The sequence below is a fragment of the Oncorhynchus kisutch genome, linkage group LG11 (genome assembly GCF_002021735.2).
Source record: "Oncorhynchus kisutch isolate 150728-3 linkage group LG11, Okis_V2, whole genome shotgun sequence".
NCBI classification, from domain to species: domain Eukaryota; kingdom Metazoa; phylum Chordata; class Actinopteri; order Salmoniformes; family Salmonidae; genus Oncorhynchus; species Oncorhynchus kisutch.
Genome location: NC_034184.2, coordinates 54,426,574 through 54,443,944, shown reverse-complemented (window position 1 = coordinate 54,443,944; position 17,371 = coordinate 54,426,574). Strand labels below are relative to the sequence as shown.

The window sequence follows — 17,371 nt, the reverse complement described above, 5'->3', positions numbered from 1 at the left end:
CTTCACAACAGTATCGTCCGCATACAAGTGGAGGTTACAAATTCTTACAGACAAACTAATATTGTTTACAAAGATAAAGTTGTCCCACCCTTGTGGGACACCTTTAGTAATATCAATGAAACCTTACTTAACACGATCAGAAGATACACATTGTATCCTGTCTGTCAGGTAGTTTTCAAACCAAAAGCATTGGCATTGGCATTCAACATATTCTCTAAATTAGTTCATATATGGCAAAAGTTTGGTTAAAATGATTTGCCGATCTCTAATATATTTGGAAAGGAGCCTAAAAGGACAATAGTATTTTACTGGGTTTTGTTGAATCCAATATTTTAATTGCTTAACTGGATCAATGATTGGGCCTAAATTAGCCCAAATGGTCTTCTATTCTTAACTGCCTGAGGCATTCAGGTGCTGTTGGAGGGGACTCAATTGGATAATGTAGAGCACTTATGCTGAAGTGTGTCAAGTTCAACGGGAATGTACTGTTTGTCTGTGAAGGGTTCTGCGCTAAAACAGGAATATATACAGTACTCTAGATTTTGACATTGGCAGTTGTGAGTGGTTGAAGTGGTGTCATTGATACATTCTATCTGAATTCAGAAGAAAACATGGGTTGGCTATTCAAGGTTATTTCAATAGACTATTGTACAAAAATGTCGATAACACAATGACATTATACTATGCTACTACTAGCCCATGAATGGATCAACACTGTAAAGCATCTCTTAGTGTGGATGATATAAAAGCAGGGTTAGACTGTATTTCATGCATTAGTTGACGTGAATACTGTGATAATTGGAGAAAAAGGAGACAAACAGAAAAAAACGAACACACTGGCTTTCTCTGTTGACACTGGTTTGATATGTTTTTTTGTTGTTGTGGTTGACACTGGTCTGAAATGCCACGGTTTACTAAGCTGTAGGATATGCGTAACTGGCTGCAGGGAAGTCAGGCACAGGAGAGCAGAATTGGGTAGCAAACGGAGCCCTTTCTTATGGCGAACAGACACACGGCACTACGAACAATAAACTAAATACGGGTTGACATAACCCGGCGCAAACCAGTCTGACACGTAACTACACGTAACAACAAACAATTCCACGCACAGACATGGGGGGAAACAGAGGGTTAAATACACGTTGAATAATGAGGGAATGTAAACCAGGTGTGCGGGACAACAAGACAAAACAAATGGAAAATGAAAAGTGGATCGGCGATGGCTAGAAGACCGGTGATGTCGACCGCCGAACGCAAGGAGAGGAACCGACTTTGGCGGAAGTCGTGACATAAGCCCGAATTCAATTGTACAAATCCTGTTCAGATCACAGAACAGCAAATAGCTAATCTGACGGACCTGTTTGGGACGAAGAGATCATTTTCGCTCCTAACCCTGTCCCTAACCTGCTATGTTAATTATCCTAACCTGCTGCGTAAGTTCTCCTAACCTGCTACGAAAAGGTTTAGCTGTATAGAAGTTGTTTGGTGTTTTTTAGGAAGAAGGTTACAACTGCACCCTATTTCCAAGATGGTGCCCACAGGGCGCTGGTCAAATCACTGCACTATGTAGGGAATAGGGTGTCATTTGGATGCACAATACAAGATTGTATTCCATTGTGTAATTGGAACGATTGGGAATGCAGTGGGACAGGTAATGGCATCTATTCATCAAGATGTTTTCATGTGGCACTCTGCTAAACCAAAAAGAGGCCTCCTCAACTAAATTGTGATCTCCCTTTTATAAAAAAAGAGGTGAAATCTACTTCTCGTTGTCACACTCTGACCATAGTTTGCGTTGTTTGTTTCTATATTTTGTTTGGTCAGGGTGTGATATGAGTGGGCATTCTATGTTGTATGTCTAGTTTTTCTGTTTCGATGTGTTTGGCCTGATATGGTTCTCAATCAGAGGCAGGTGTTAGTCATTGTCTCTGATTGGGAACCATATTTAGGTAGCCTGTTTTGTATTGTGGAGTGTGGGTGATTGTTCCTGTGTTTGTGTTTACGTTACAGGACTATTTCGTCTTCGTTCATTTTGTGGGTTTATTGTTTTTGTTCGTTGTTAAAGTATTCTATTAAAATGGATAATCATCACGCTGCATTTTGGTCCTCCTCGCTTTCGCACGACGAAGAACGTTACACTCGTTTTATAAATTATGTCAATCTTTATTCCTTAGGGTTGGTCTCAATTGAAGTTTAGAGCTTTGATGGATAGAGCATGAATATCTTTGATAAAAAATGCATAGTTTCTCTATTCCATCAGAGGTACTAGCCACCTGCTACATAGCCTACAGTGTAGTGCGTGCAAACCAGAAAACATGATACAGTTGTACCTTGGCATGTTTCTTAACAGGCAATTATCAAGAGCTTTTGAGGCTATATCAGGAGGCAGCATGTATACAGTGATGCTTGCTGAAAAGCAAACTCCTGCTAGGCACTTTGTTATATAAAAAATATCCTGGATAAAGTAGAAATTCAGACACATTCAGGCATGCAAGATCAAATTGAATCTCCTACAACCAGATAAGCACTTCACCACACTTGGAATTCTAAACCATCACCAATAGCTCAAACGACATTTAAATGAAAATACACTGGAAACAGTAAAATACAGACATACAGTATCTAGATCATATCAGGACAAACTCAATATTAAATATTCAATTGCACAGGAGCTGGATTATTTGTTCTTAATCTCCGGAGGTTTTCATTCTAAGGGGTGAAAGCTGTCAAATTACAGTCTGCATCAAGGGGAACAATCTTCTGTGGCAGCTGGTTGTCAAAGCTGAAGAAAACTCTGTTCTCTGGAGATATACCGTAGCTGTGTGGCATGCGTTCCAAAAGGCACCCTGTTCCCTAAATTATGCATTACTTTTCATCAGACCCCTATGGGCCCTGTTCAAAAGTAGTGGACTATATATGCAGCATGAGAGTGGGTGAAGGGAAGAAAGAGATCTGGGCTTGAAGGGATCATTTGGGACCATAGTGTTTTGTATGGGCAGTCCAGACACTGATTTGATAACTATCTCTATCCATCTCTATCCATCATGCATGTCATTGGAGATGCAATACAAGGTTGCCTTTGTATATTAATTTTGATGTATTCTGGGGAATATGAATGTGAATTGTTATGACATGATTATAAGATCATCCAGAATTTCATTTATTTCCGTACTCTGTGATACACAAGGTGACATTTTGACAGTGCCAAAAATACAGAAATTACTATTTCAAAATGACTTTCTCTCTTTTATACTCAAGCATTGTTTTCTTTGTTTTGTGTAAATGGAGTCCAGTGTTGTGTAAATGGGATCCACTGCCATTTATCCAACAGGTGACTCATTGAAATATAGGATACAGAAAGGATGTTAACGTTTCTTTCTGATTTCTCTCTTCCAGGTGATGAGCTCCATTAATTGTTGAGCGTGACAGGCAAACTAACCAGGCCAGAGGCTCCTCATCTTGGCTGCATCCAGTCCAGTCTCCCCAACACGGATTCAACTCTCTGGTTCTTACAGTTGTTGATCTGGCTTTCCGTCTGTGGGACTTTACCTTGGAGACCTCAACCTCACAGACCGCCAATGCTTACAAGGAACTGCCTGCTGCTGTTCCTTTGGTTTGTCTTCGACAAAGGTTCCCTGTCTTTAGTGCGCCCGCCAGGTCCACCACTGAGCAGGAGCAGACTGGGAAAGGAGAATCCAAGGAGCCTGGCGGGCTCGATGAGGAATGGGGCATCTGGGTTTCAGAGAGTCAAGAGGGGATGGGTGTGGAACCAGTTCTTTGTGCTGGAGGAGTACATGGGGTCAGACCCACAGTATGTGGGCAAGGTAAGGATGTTATACATTGTGTTATTTATATCATGCAAGTGTTTCATAAATCATGTAGCTAGCAGCTCAGGAGGAATTTAACCAATGTTAAATGGAGGGAGAAGTAAAAATAGGATGAGAGGGAGGAAGAAGAGAAAGCAAAGAGAGGGAGGACTGGGAAACTGGTCAGAATTGAAGGAATGATGGATGCCGCTAAATACAGGGAAATTCTTGAGGGAAACCTGTTTCAGTCTTCCAGAGATTTGAGACTGGGATGGAGGTTCACCTTCCAGCAGGACAATGAAAATAAGCATATTGCTAAAGCAACTCTCGATTGGTTTAAGGGGAAACATTTAAATGCCTTGGAATGGCCAAGTCAAAGCCCAGACCTCAATCCCAGACCTCAATCCAATTGAGAATCTGTGGTATGACTTCTTAGGGCTGTATATACTTTTTTGCTCCACTGTATCAATACATTTTCAGAAAATTCTAAAAACCTGTGTTCGCTTTGTCATTATGGGGTATTGTGTGTATATTGCTGAGGATTTGTATTTATGTAATCCCTTTTAGAATAAGGCTGTAACGTAACAAAATGTTGAAAAAGTCAAGGCGCCTGAATACCTCCCAAAGGCAATGTATGTACTGTCATGACGTGACTTGCATTAATGTGATGACTGTTATTTATTTTCTCAACTAACTATGTTTTAATTGTTACCCATTTAAATTAATCATGTAACAAATAACTCATTAGGAATTTATGGGCACCTCGGGAAAAGTTGTTTAATGAGTTACCATCTCCCAAATTAAACTCTAAAGATATATAGATTTATTTGACATCAATAACAGTCACTTATTAATCATTCCCTCAAATCAGTCTCATTCTGAATGTTGCAGACCTCTTGAATCAACACATATTAACAGAGAATACACACTTACATGAGATAAAAGTTTCTAGTGGACTGACATGATATGACGGCTTGTTACAAAATGGAAAGGGAGTGGGGATAGATAAAGAGAGGGAGAAACAATGATAGAGAACACTTGGATACATTTCTAAACTACGCTCACAGGAATCAGAATAATTAGCACCCCAACCACCGCCCATTCAGACAAGAAATGCAATGTATATAAACTCAGAAAAAAAAGAAACGTCCCTTTTTCAGGACCCTGTCTTTCAAAGATAATTCGTAAAAATCCAAATAACTTCACAGATCTTTATTGTGAAGGGTTTAAGCTTTCTAATGCAGGGGTTCCACTAGCGGAACACCTCAACAACATTCCGCTGAAAAGGCAGCGCACGAGATTCATTTTTTTTGTTGAAATATGTAACTTTCACACATTAACAAGTCCAATAGAGCAAATGAAAGATAAACATCTTGTTAATCTACCCATCATGATTTAAAAAATGCTTCACAGCGAAAGCACAACATATGATTATGTTAGGTCAGAGTCAAGTCACAAAAACACACAGCCATTTCCCAGCTAAAAAGCAGAAATATAGATCAAATTAATCACTAACCTTTGATGATCTTCATCAGATGACACTCATGACACTCATAGGACATCATGTTACATAATACATGTATGTTTTGTTCGATAATGTGCATATTTATATCTAAAAATCTCAGTTTACATTGGCGCCTTACGTGCAGTAATGTTTTGATTCCAAAACATCCGGTGATTTTGCTGAAATACTCATAATAAACATTAATAAAAGATGCAAGTGTTATTCACAGAATTAAAGATCGACTTATCCTCTGCAACCTCTTTCAAAAAAACTTTATGGAACAAGCATAATCTGAGAACAGCGCTCAGAACCCAAAACAGCCAGAGGAATATCTGCCATTTTGGCATCAACAGAAGCTAGAAAAAACACTAAATATTCACTTACCTTTGATGATCTTCATCAGAAGGCACTCCCATGAATCCCAGTTCGACAATAAATGACTGCTTTGCTCCATAAAGTTCCATAAAGCCCATCATTTAGCCCATCATTTAGCCACTTGTTGTTAGCGTGTTCAGCCCAGTAATCCATCTCCATGAGGCGCGAGCACTTCCTCCATACAAAAACACAAGAAAGTTCCGTTACAGTCCGTAGAAACAAGTCAAATGATGTATGCAATCAATCTTTAGGATGTTTTTAACATAAATCATCAATAAGGTTTCAACCGGAGAATTTCATTGTCTGAGGAAAAGCATTGGAACGAGAGCAATGTCTGTCGGGAGTGCATGTCATGGGACCGAGTCTCTCTGCCAGACCACTTACTCAAAGAGCTATTATGAGCCCCTCCTTTATAGTAGAATCCTCAAACCAGTTTCTGAAGACGGTGACATCTACTGGAAGCCCTAGGAAGTGCATCCTCATTCATAACTCACTGGGATTTCAATAGGCACTGTTTTGAAAATCGATTTCTCACTTCCCATTTGGATTTCTTCTCAGGTGTTTGCCTGCCATATGAGTTCTGTTATCTTTTTATGGCTGGGGGGCAGTATTGAGTAGCTTGGATGAATAAGGTTCCCAATGTAAACGGCCTACTCCTCAGTCTCAGTTGCTATTACAAGTATAATATTAGTGTAGGATAGAAAACACTCTAAAGTTTCTCAAACTGTTTGAATGATGTCTGTGAGTATAACAGAACTCATATGACAAGCAAAATCCTGAGGAGAAATCAAAACAGGAAGTGAGATATCTGGGCTTTGTATGTATTCACCAGAGTCCCCAATGATATCCCCTTGAGATATGAATGATGTTGCACTGCCTAGGGGTTTCACTAGTTGTCAACCATCAATAGAAATTATAATGAGGCTTCTATGTTGTTGTGGGAGTGAATGAGAGCAGAATATATCAGCTGTCCTTCAAGCAGCCATTTTGTCATTGAGCTTTTTCCTCATGGTACCCACTTGCATTCTATGGCTAACGAAGACTAGAAGGAATACTCTGGTTGGAACTTTATTGAAGCTATATGTGAAAAACATCCTAATGATTGATTCTGTACTTGTTGAAGTTTTTGTCTGATATAATGATGAACAGAATTAGCGTTTGGATATGTACACCAAACGCTCTAACAAAAGAAGATATTTGGACATAAATAACAGACATTTTCGAACAAAACAAACATTTATTGTGGACCTGATATTCCTGGAGTGATTTCTGATGTAAGATCATCAAAGGTAAGGGAATATTTATCATGTAATTTCTTGTTTATGTTGACGCTATCTTTGCGGCTGTGGTGTTTTTAAATTGAGCTCCGTGTCAGATTATTGCTTGGCTCTCCATTTCCTCTAGTCCATGATCAGCTCCTTTGTCTTGTTGACGTCGAGGGAGAGGTTGTTGATCCGGCACCAAACTGCAAGATGACTGACCTCCTCCCTATAAGCTCTCATCATCATCAAGGCCAACCACCATTGTATTGTCATGTTGGAGTCATGCGTGACCTTGCAGTCATTCAAAATGTTGGTGTCACTTAGAAATGTCCTTGTTTTTGAAAGAAAGAAAAAATTGTCCATCAAAATAACATCAAATAGATCAGAAATAGAGTGATGTATTGTTAATGTTCATGTCCTCTTGCTCAGTTGTGCACCAGGGCCTCCCAATCTTCTTTCTTTTCTGGTTAAAGACAGTTTGCGCTGTTCTGTGAAGGGAGTAGTAAAACAGCGTTGTACGAGATCTTCAGTTTCTTGGCAATTTCTCACATGGAATAGACTTCATTTCTCAGAGCAAGAATAGACTGACGAGTTTCAGAAGAAAGTCAATTCTTGCTCCAGATACTCAAGTAGTCTAAAGAAGGTCAGTTTTATTGCTTCTTTAATGAGAACAACTGTTTTCAGCTGTGCAAACATAATTGCAAAAGGGTTTCTAATGATCAATTAGCCTTTTAAAATTATAAACTTGGATTAGCCAACACAACGTGCCATTGGAACATAGAAGTGATGGTTGCTCATAATGGGCCTCTGTACGCCTATGTAGATATTCCATAAAGTATCTGCCGTTTCCAGCTACAATTATCATTTACAACATTAACAATGTCTACACTGTATTTATGATCAATTTGATGTTATTTTAGTGGACAAAAAATGTGTTTTTCTTTCGGAAATAAGGATATTTCCAAGTGACCTCAAACTTTTGAACGGTAGTGTAAGTGTTGATGGTCAGCATGTAAAGGGTCAGCGTGGTGGATGTGTGGTTGCCTACCCTCACCACCTGTGTCAGCCTGAAACATTAATGTATTGAAAATCCCAATTTCTTTGCATCGTCAACTTACACACAGCTCTGACACACACACTTACCCAACCAGACATGCCACCAGGGGTCTTTTCTCAATCCCCAAATCCAGAACAAATTCAAGAATCAAACAGCTAACGGGGATCCTAATAAAATACCAAATACCGTCAGCATGTACAGGAGCCAGTTGCGCTGGGAGGGAGGTGTTCAGTCCCAGGGTCTTGAGCTAGTGATGAGCTTGGAGGGTGCTATGGTGTTGCAACATCCAACGAGCATCAGAGCCAGCATAGTAGGATTCGATCTTAATCCTGTATTGATGTTTTGACTGTTTGATGGCTCATCGGAGGTAGTAGTGGGATTTCTAATAAGTGTCCAGATTAGTGTCCCACTCCCTGAAAGTGGCAGCTTTAGCCTTTAGCTCAATGGAGATATTACCTGTAATTCATGGCTTTGGTAAACTCCTTAATGTTATCAGAGGGATCCCGTAACATATTCTAGTCTGTGCTAGTCAAACAGTCCTGTCATGTAGCATTCCCTTAATTGGACCACTTCTGTATTGAAAGCGTCACTGGCTCAAGTTCGAGTTTTTGCTTGTAAGCAGGAGGATAGATTTATGGTCAAATTTGTCAAATGGAGGGCAAGGGAGAGCTTTATGTGTTTCTGTGTGTTGAGTAAAGGTGAGTTTTTTGCCACCATTTGCACAGGTGACGTGCTGGTAAAAATGAAGTAGGACAGATTTCAGTTTCCCTGCATTAAAATCACTGGCTACCAGGAGCACCGCCTCTGGATGTGCATTTTATTGTTAGCTTATGGCCCTATACAGCACATTGAGTGTGGTCTTAGTGCCAGCATCGGTTTGTGGTGTTAAATAGACAGCTACAAAAAAATATAGATAAACTCTCTTAGTCTTCTGTTAATCATGAGGTTTTTCAACTCAGGCGAGCAAAACTTTGAGACTACCTTAAAACTTGGGCAGGTGGGACGGTAGTGTCCCATCCTGTGAAATTGCAAAGTGCCAAATTCAAAATACAGAAATAGTCCAATTAAACATAAACATCATAAAAATACAAGTGTAATACATTGGCTTAAAGATGTAGTTCTTGTTAATCCAGCCGCAGATTTAAAAAAGGCTTTACAGCGTAAGCATACCATGCAATTATCTGAGGACAGCACCACGCTTACAAAAGCACACAAACATTTTACAACCAAGTAAAGGAATTACAAAAGTCAGAAATAGCGCTAAAATTAATCACTTACCTTTGATGATCTTCATATGGTTGCAGTCACAAGAGTCCCCGTTACAAGAGTCCCCGTTGTTTTGTTCGATAAAGTCCCTCTTTATGTCCCAAAAACTCTGTTTTGTTCAGTGATCCACTGGCTCAAAGACATAACCATTTAGAAACTGTATAGGCATTCAATAGAAAAGTACCCACATCAAAAATATCCCACTTCCTAGATGTATTTTCCTCAGGTTTTCACCTGCCATATCAGTTCTGTTATACTTACATACATTATTCTAACAGTTTAGGAAACTTTAGAGTGTTTTCTATCCAATACTACCATGCATATGCATATCCTAGCTTCTGGGCCTGAGTAACAGGCAGTTTACATTGGGCACCTCATTCATCCAAAATTCTAAACACTGCCCCCTACCCGAGAGAGGTTAACATTAGAGATTGTGCACCAGCATGATGGTTATTTGTTTTTTTTATGTACTATTTCTTACATTGTTAGGCCAGAAAATCTCAAGTGTTATTGACATACAGCCGGGAAGAACTATTGGATATAAAAGCGATGTCAACTTACCATCATTACGACCAGGAATACGTCTTTCCTGAAGTGGATCATTTATTCAGACATGTGATCTTATCCCAAAGGCTGACCCAAAACAACGCGGCCGCCGAAGGAGAGGCTGAAATAGCAGCCTACTAGTCAGACTCAGAGGGCGAGCACACCATCCACCCCTTCCTAGCATATTACTCACCAATGTCCAATCTCTAGATAAGAAGGTGGACGAAATTAGATCAGTTGCCTTCCAGAGAGACATCAGAGATTGCAACATTCTCTGTTTCACGGAAACATGGATCACTCGGGATACCTTGTCAGAGTCGGTACAGTAAAATAAGAATTTGTTCTTAACTGACTTGCTTCTAACTAAATAAAGGTAAAGAAAAATATATATAATTGTCATTGTCTTCCAAGAGAATTCACTTGTCACAGCCATGTATATCCCCCCAAAGCAGATACCTCGTCGGCCCTGAAATAACTTCACTGGACTCTATGTAAACTGGAAACCATACATCCTGAGGCTGGGGGATTTTAACAAAGCTAACCTAAGATCAATACTCCCTAAATTATATCAGCATATAGAATGTGCAACACAAGCTGGCAGAATTGGATCATTGCTACTCAAACTTCCGTGATGCATACAATGCCCTCCAGCGCCCGGCCTTCAAAAATTCTGACCATGAATCCATTTTGTTGCTCCCAGCCTATAGACAGAAACTAAAACAGGAAACGCCCATGCTCAGGTCAATACAACGCTGGTTGGACCAATTGGATTCCACGCTTTAAGATTTCTTCGATCACATGGACTGGGATATGTTCCGGATAGCCTCAGACAACAACATTGATGTGTACACTGACTCGGTGAGCGAGTTTATTAGCAAGTCCATCAGAGATGTCGTACCCGCTGTGACTATTAAAACCTTCCTTAACCAGAAACCTTGGATTGATGGCAGCATTCATGCAAAACTGAAAGCGCAAACCACTGCTCACGGCAAGGCGGCCAGAAACCGACCGAATACAAACAGTGCAACTATTCCCTCCGCAAGGCAATCACACAAGCAAAGCATCGGTATAGAGACAAAGTAAGAGTTGCAATTCAACGGCTCAAACACGAGACGTATGTGGCAGGGTCTACAGTCAATCATGGATTAAAAAAAGAAGACCAGCCCCGTTGCTGACATCGATGTCTTACTCCCAGACAAATTAAACAACTTCTTTGCTCGCTTTGAGGACAATACAGTGCCACTGACACGGCCCGCTACCAAAGCCAGTGGGCTATCCTTCTCCGTGGCCAACGTGAGTAAAACATTTAAATGTGTTAACCCTCGCAAAGCTGCCTGCCCAGATGGCATCCCCAGCAGCATTCTCAGACCAGGTGGCTGGTGTGTTTACAGATATATTCAACCAATCCCTATCCCAGTATGTTGTCCTCACATGCTTCAAGATGGCCACAACTGTTCCATGTTCCCAAGAAAGCTAAGATAACTGAACTAAATGACTATCGCCCCATTGTACTCATTTCTGTCATCATGAAGTGCTTTGAGTGACTAGTCAAGGATCACATCACTTCCACCCTACCTGATAACCTAAATCCACTCCAATTTGCTTACCGCCCCAACCCCAAAAGGTCCACTGATGATGCAATCGCCATCACGCTGCACACTGCCCTGTCCCACCTTCACAAGAGGAATACCTATGTAAGAATGCTCTTCATTGAATTGAGCTCAGCATTTAGCACCATAGTACCCTCCAAACTCGTCATTAAGCTCGTGACCCTGGGTCTCAACCCTGCCCTGTGTAACTGGGTCCTGGACTTTCTGACGGTCCGTCCCCAGGTGGTGAACATAGGAAACAACATCTCCACCCCGCTAATCCTCCACACTGGGGTCCCACAAGGGTGCTTTCTCAGCCCTCTCCTGTACTCCCTGTTCACCCATGACTGCGTGGCCATGCTCAAGTTTGCAGATGACACTGCAGTGGTAGGCCTGATTACCAACAACAACGAGACGGTCTACAGGGAGGAGGTGAGGGCCCTTGGAGTGTGGTGTCAGGAAAATAACCTCTCACTCAACGTCAACAAAACAAAGGAGATGATCGTGGACTACAGGAAACAGCAGAAGAAGCACCCCCCATCCACATCGGCAATTGCACTGCCCTCAACCGCAAGGATCTCCAGAGGGCAAACTACCTGCCCTCCAGGACACCTACAGCACCCGATGTCACAAGAAGGCCAAAAAGATCATCAAGGACAACAACCACCTGAGCCACTGCCTGTTCGCCCCGCTATCATCCAGAAGGCGAGGTCAGTACAGGTGCATCATAGCCGGGACCGAGAGACTGAAAAACAGCTTCTATCTCAAGACCATGTTAAACAGCCATCACTAACATAAAGAGACTGCTGCCAACATACAGACTCAAATCTCTGGCCACTTAAATAAATGGACTTAATGAAGGTATCAGTAGTCACTTTAAATAACGCCACTTTTATAATGTCTACATATCCTACATTACTCATCTCATATGTCTATACTGTATTCTATACCATCTACTGCATCTTGCCTATGCCGCATGCCTTCGCTCATCCATATATTTACATGTACATATTCTATTGATCCCTTTACATTTGTGTATTTCTGTGTATAAGGTAGTTGTGATTGTTAGATTGCTTGTTATATATTACTTCATAGTCTCAACTAGAAGCACAAGCATTTCGCTACACTCGCATTAACATCTGCTAACCATGTGTATGTGACCAATAAATATGAATTTATTTGACCAGCTGTTGTTAACAAAGACACAAACACCTCCCCCTTAACGCAAAGCTGCTGTTTCATTCTTAACAATGCATAGAAAAAACCTGCTAGATTCATATTATCCAGGTCCTTGTTCAGTCACAACTCCGAGAAACATAGGATATTACAGTTCTTCAGTTTGTTCTCTACTGATTGTACGTTCGTTAATAGAACTGAGTGTAGAGGTGATTTATTTACTTGTCAATGTAGTCTCATCAGGGAGTCTCGTTTGCCTCTCTTGTGCTGTCTCTTCCTCTTTCGAGTCCCGGGGATTAGGGCCTGGTCTGGGATGAGCAGTAGTGTTCTGATGTCCATAATCTGCTTTTGGTCATAGAAAATGATGGCAGAAATATTATGTGCATCTTTTTTTTTAGATCAGCTTGAAAAAAAAGTAATATTGGAATTGGTCAAGAGCCCATAAGACAGCAGCTATCCATCTCTTCAGCTCTGTCAAAGTTCTCCATCCCTTGAAATCAGCCTGCTATTGCCAATTGACACTCGTTTAGTTAATGTCACTCGTACGGACTATGTCTCACCAGTTTGATATCATAATGGGTTGTGTTATTGAAACATATCCATGCATGAGTGTCTTAGGATATGTCAGATGTACATTTCCATAGCAGCCACAAGCAGCATTCGTGTGGTGAGTAGATCAATGTCCCAGCAGGAATTAATTTAAATGGGGGCATTTCTAAAGCTGACAGAACATCATTGCTACGAGGGATCATGCTTACAGCAAAAAAAAGACAGAGGACATGCACCTTATAGCCTTATAATACTGATTTGAAATAAGTCTGAACTGCACTGCAAGCCACTAACACATCACCTCACCACCACTTTTTGCATCACATCCGCCAGGCTGTCTTTTCCCCTAAGACAAAATGTTTTAGTTTTTTATCCTTGCTTTGGGTTAAGACATCCTTAACTAAACTCAAAGGGATTATACGGCTGAAGCTGTAATTTGGCACCCCTAGTTTAGGCAGGATAATAGTTATACTAGCTTATCTGTCCAGGTGCCACTTCAATCAGCCCTGGTGTGCAGCATTCTTTGTGGAAGTCTCCCAGACCAAAAATATCCAGGGTGCTGTCTGTCTGCTGCACTCCTAAATCACTTAATCCCAGGCCGCTGCACAGCTTCAGAAAATAATTGACTGATTATCTGCCATATGAAAGGCATTTGGAGATCAAGTCCCTGGACTTCGCTTAAGACAATCTTAAAGAGAGAAAAGCTGTTGCGACCAAAATACAGTGTCACAGGATGAGACCTAATGGATCATAGGGTACCTGGACAATGGACAATGGATGGGCTGGGTGTCAGACAGCATTTAATGCAGGGATTTAGATCAAGCACAGTCTTGGTATACATATTGTGGCCGTAGGGTTTTATTGTTTTACAGTTTTGTTTTCAATGCAGTAATTGACTAGAGTGGGCTGTAATGTTGTGTAGAATGAATGTCTATAATACATCAAGACTTGAATTACATGCATTACATAAAGTACAGTACATAGAGTTTACCAACAACCAACATGATATAGCTTACATCTTATGTCTGTTTGTTATTGTTTGTACGAATGCAGAGGACATAAATGTGGGGCATATTTTCAGTGATAGGCCTAAATCAGGGATGAGCTTCTGGCGGCCCTCCTTTTGAAGGCCCTCAGATCAATGTACTGTTGCGAGTTTGAATAGTACACTGCACAAGGTGCAATTTTGACATTTGGTTGTGCATAAGCCATTTTTCTTGTTATGTCACTGAAAGTCAATTCGCCCATGTAAGCAAAACATTTTTTTGTCTAGTGGCCAGTTTCCTAAACGGGCCCCCATTGATTTTGTTCTTTAGTCTCACTCAGATATCATATTCAAAATGGCTAACTTTGGCAAAATGTGTAGAATTAGCTTTAAAACTGCAACATTTTCTCTACGCCCCATGACAAAATGTGCAGAATTGCAGGAAATAGATGTTGGTACGCAGACTCACGAACAACTGTGGCCCCTCATGATGAGTTGTGGCCCCACCCCTATCAAAGTTGTCCATCCCTGGCCTAGATGATTTCCAGGCCATAGAGACTATGGCAACTACAGAAAACATACACTATTATTAGGCTGGGAATCATAAGGGCTATCATTAGATTTTCCTCATTAGTAGAAGAGATTAAAGTAGCAGAGTTATTAGACAGTGAATAATTCAGTAGAGTGAGATCTGTTGACCAGGACTGCGTCCCAAACGGCACCCTATTCCTTATATAGTGTGCTACTTTTGACTAGGGCCAACGGTCCTTTGGTCAAATGTAGTGCACTAAATATTGAATAGGGTGCCATTTTGGACACAACCCAGGTCTCCTGTCTGCCTCTCACCCCCTTGTCTGTTAGTATAAGTAGCTAGACGAAGGGCATAAACAAGCTGTGGAGAAAAAAGCAGATCCTTGGGCAATGATTAGGAGTTTGTTGTGCTAAATCATCTCTTTAAAGGGACTTGTGGTTAGTCTCCTGCTGAGATAGAGATGATTGCATTTTGTGAGTATGCTCCATGGGTTAGGTTGAGGAAGGACTCTTGTACATGTTCACTCCAAATTAAGTATGATGAATAGGTTTTGTGTTATCTTGCCCTGCTGAGAATCTCATATGACTTCAAACCATTTTTTGTCATGAATTCACAACTTGGGGAGGCCTCATGAGCAAAATTCAGAGGTGCAGTGATTCATTCCAAAGATCAAAATAAATTCACAGAAAGGGTTCTGCTTTCAAACTTACACTAGACGTTAATATTTAGTGGGAATATTCTGCGTGTAAACAGAGCATCTGTCAGAGCTGTAATATAATGGCTGGGGTTTTGTCACTGGTTATTTGGACGAATCAGGATTTGGCGAAGGTGGTGCTTAAATTTAAAAACTGTGATGCAGTAATTAGTTAGTGGAAGGAGGCAGGGAAGATGGAGGAAGAAGGTTAGCGATTTTCATCATAAATCTTGTTCTGGAGGCAGCTCTCCAGAGTAGTCGCTAGCTGGCAGTCATAAAGTCATAAAATCTGATTTGAAACCTAACCCTAAACTTAACCCTAACCTTAACCACACAGCTAACTGTAATGCCTAATGCTAACCCTATATTAAGACCAAATAGCTCTTTAAGTTATGAATTTTTACAATATTGCCAATTTTGACATTGCAGCTGGTCTATCTAAGGGGAAATTGCTCAGTTCTGCCAGAGAACAAGACTCATGACAATAAACGTCAACCTGCATGGAGTTAAGGGAATGCTGAAAAGATTTTCAAGACTTCTTCAAGAACTGCCTAATCGTCTATTTTGCATTAATGAATGCAAACAAAGCAATGTTTGCTTTCTTTTGTGACACACAAAAGGAGTGAAAAGCTACTTTTACAATTTTCAGGAATGAACACCATACAAGAACAATGACTTGCATGCATTCAACTTTACTAAGGCAAAAGTAAATATAATTTGTGGGCATTGCATAGTTTTACTTAGAGTACTAGTAAAACCCCAAATCCTAATTTCTGCCATGTTCCATTTCTCTCAAGATATTCAAAACAGTAAAACAAGAATGGTTATGTATGCAGGTACACAATGCCCATGATGCCCTTCACACAGCACTTTATAGAGACAATCTGTTTTGCATGCACTACATTAAATGTGTCCAAATCATAAACCTTCCTTTAATGATTGCAGTATATTTTAAAGTGGCTTGCGTAAGTATTCACCCCCCTTGGCATTTTTCCTATTCAGGGGTTTGTATCATTTGATATACACAACATGCCTACCACATTGAAGGAGGAAAATATTGTTTATTGTGAAACAAACAATAAATAAAACGATAAAACAGAAAGCTTAAGCATGCATAACTATTCACCGCCCCCAAGTCAATACATTATAGAGAGGCCTTTGGCAGCATTTACAGCTACAAGTCTCTTGGGGTATGTCTCTATAAGCTTGGCATATCTAGCCACTGGGATTTTTGCCTATTCTTCAAGACAAAACTGCTCCAGCTCCTTCAAGTTGGATGGGTTTCCCGCTGCTGCACAGCAATCTTTTTGTCATACCACAGATTCTCAATTGGATTGAGGTCTTGGCTTTGACTCGACCATTTCAAGACATTTAAATGTTTCCCCTCAAACCACTCAAGTGTTGCTTTAGCAGTATGCTGGAAGTGAACCTCCATCCCAGTCTCAAATCTCTGGAAGACTGAAACAGGTTTCAGTTTCCCTGTATATAGTGCCATCCATCGTTACTTCAATTCTGACCTGTTTCCCAGTCCCTGCAAATGAAAAACATCCCAACAGCATGATGCTGCAACCACCATTCTTCACTGTGGGGATGGTGTTCTCGGGGTGATGAGGTGTTGGGTTTGCACCAGACATAGCGTTTTCCTTGATGGCCAAAAAGCAACATATTAATCTCATCTGACCAGAGTACCTTCTTCCATATGTTTTGGCAGTCTCCAACATGCCTTTTTGGCGAACACCAAGCATGTTTGCTCTTTTTTTTCTTGAAGCAATGGCTTTTTTTATGGCCACTCTTCAGTAAAGCCCAGCTCTGTGGAGTGTCTGGCTTAAAGTGGTCCTATGGACAGATACTCCAATCTCCGCTGTGGAGCTTTGCAGCTCCTTCAGGGTTATCTTTGGTCTCTTTGTTGCCTCTCTGATTAATGCCCACCTTGCCTGGTCTGTGACCTTGGCGGGCCACCCTCTCTTGGCAGGTTTGTTGTGTTGCCATATTCTTTCCATTTTGTAATAATGTATTTAATGGTGCTCCGT

At 40.8% G+C, this 17,371-nt stretch overlaps 1 protein-coding gene across 1 annotated transcript in view; it reads left to right on the top strand.

The window, feature by feature from the left end:
• LOC109900200 (cadherin-12) overlaps window positions 1–17,371 on the top strand; it is a 197,619-nt gene that overhangs the window by 79,315 nt on the left and 100,933 nt on the right. Inside the window, exon 2 of the mRNA XM_020495904.2 lies at window positions 3,397–3,824. Within this exon, the coding sequence (XP_020351493.1) occupies window positions 3,579–3,824 (246 nt within the window). The 5' untranslated portion in view covers window positions 3,397–3,578. The remainder of the gene's footprint in view (window positions 1–3,396; window positions 3,825–17,371) is intronic.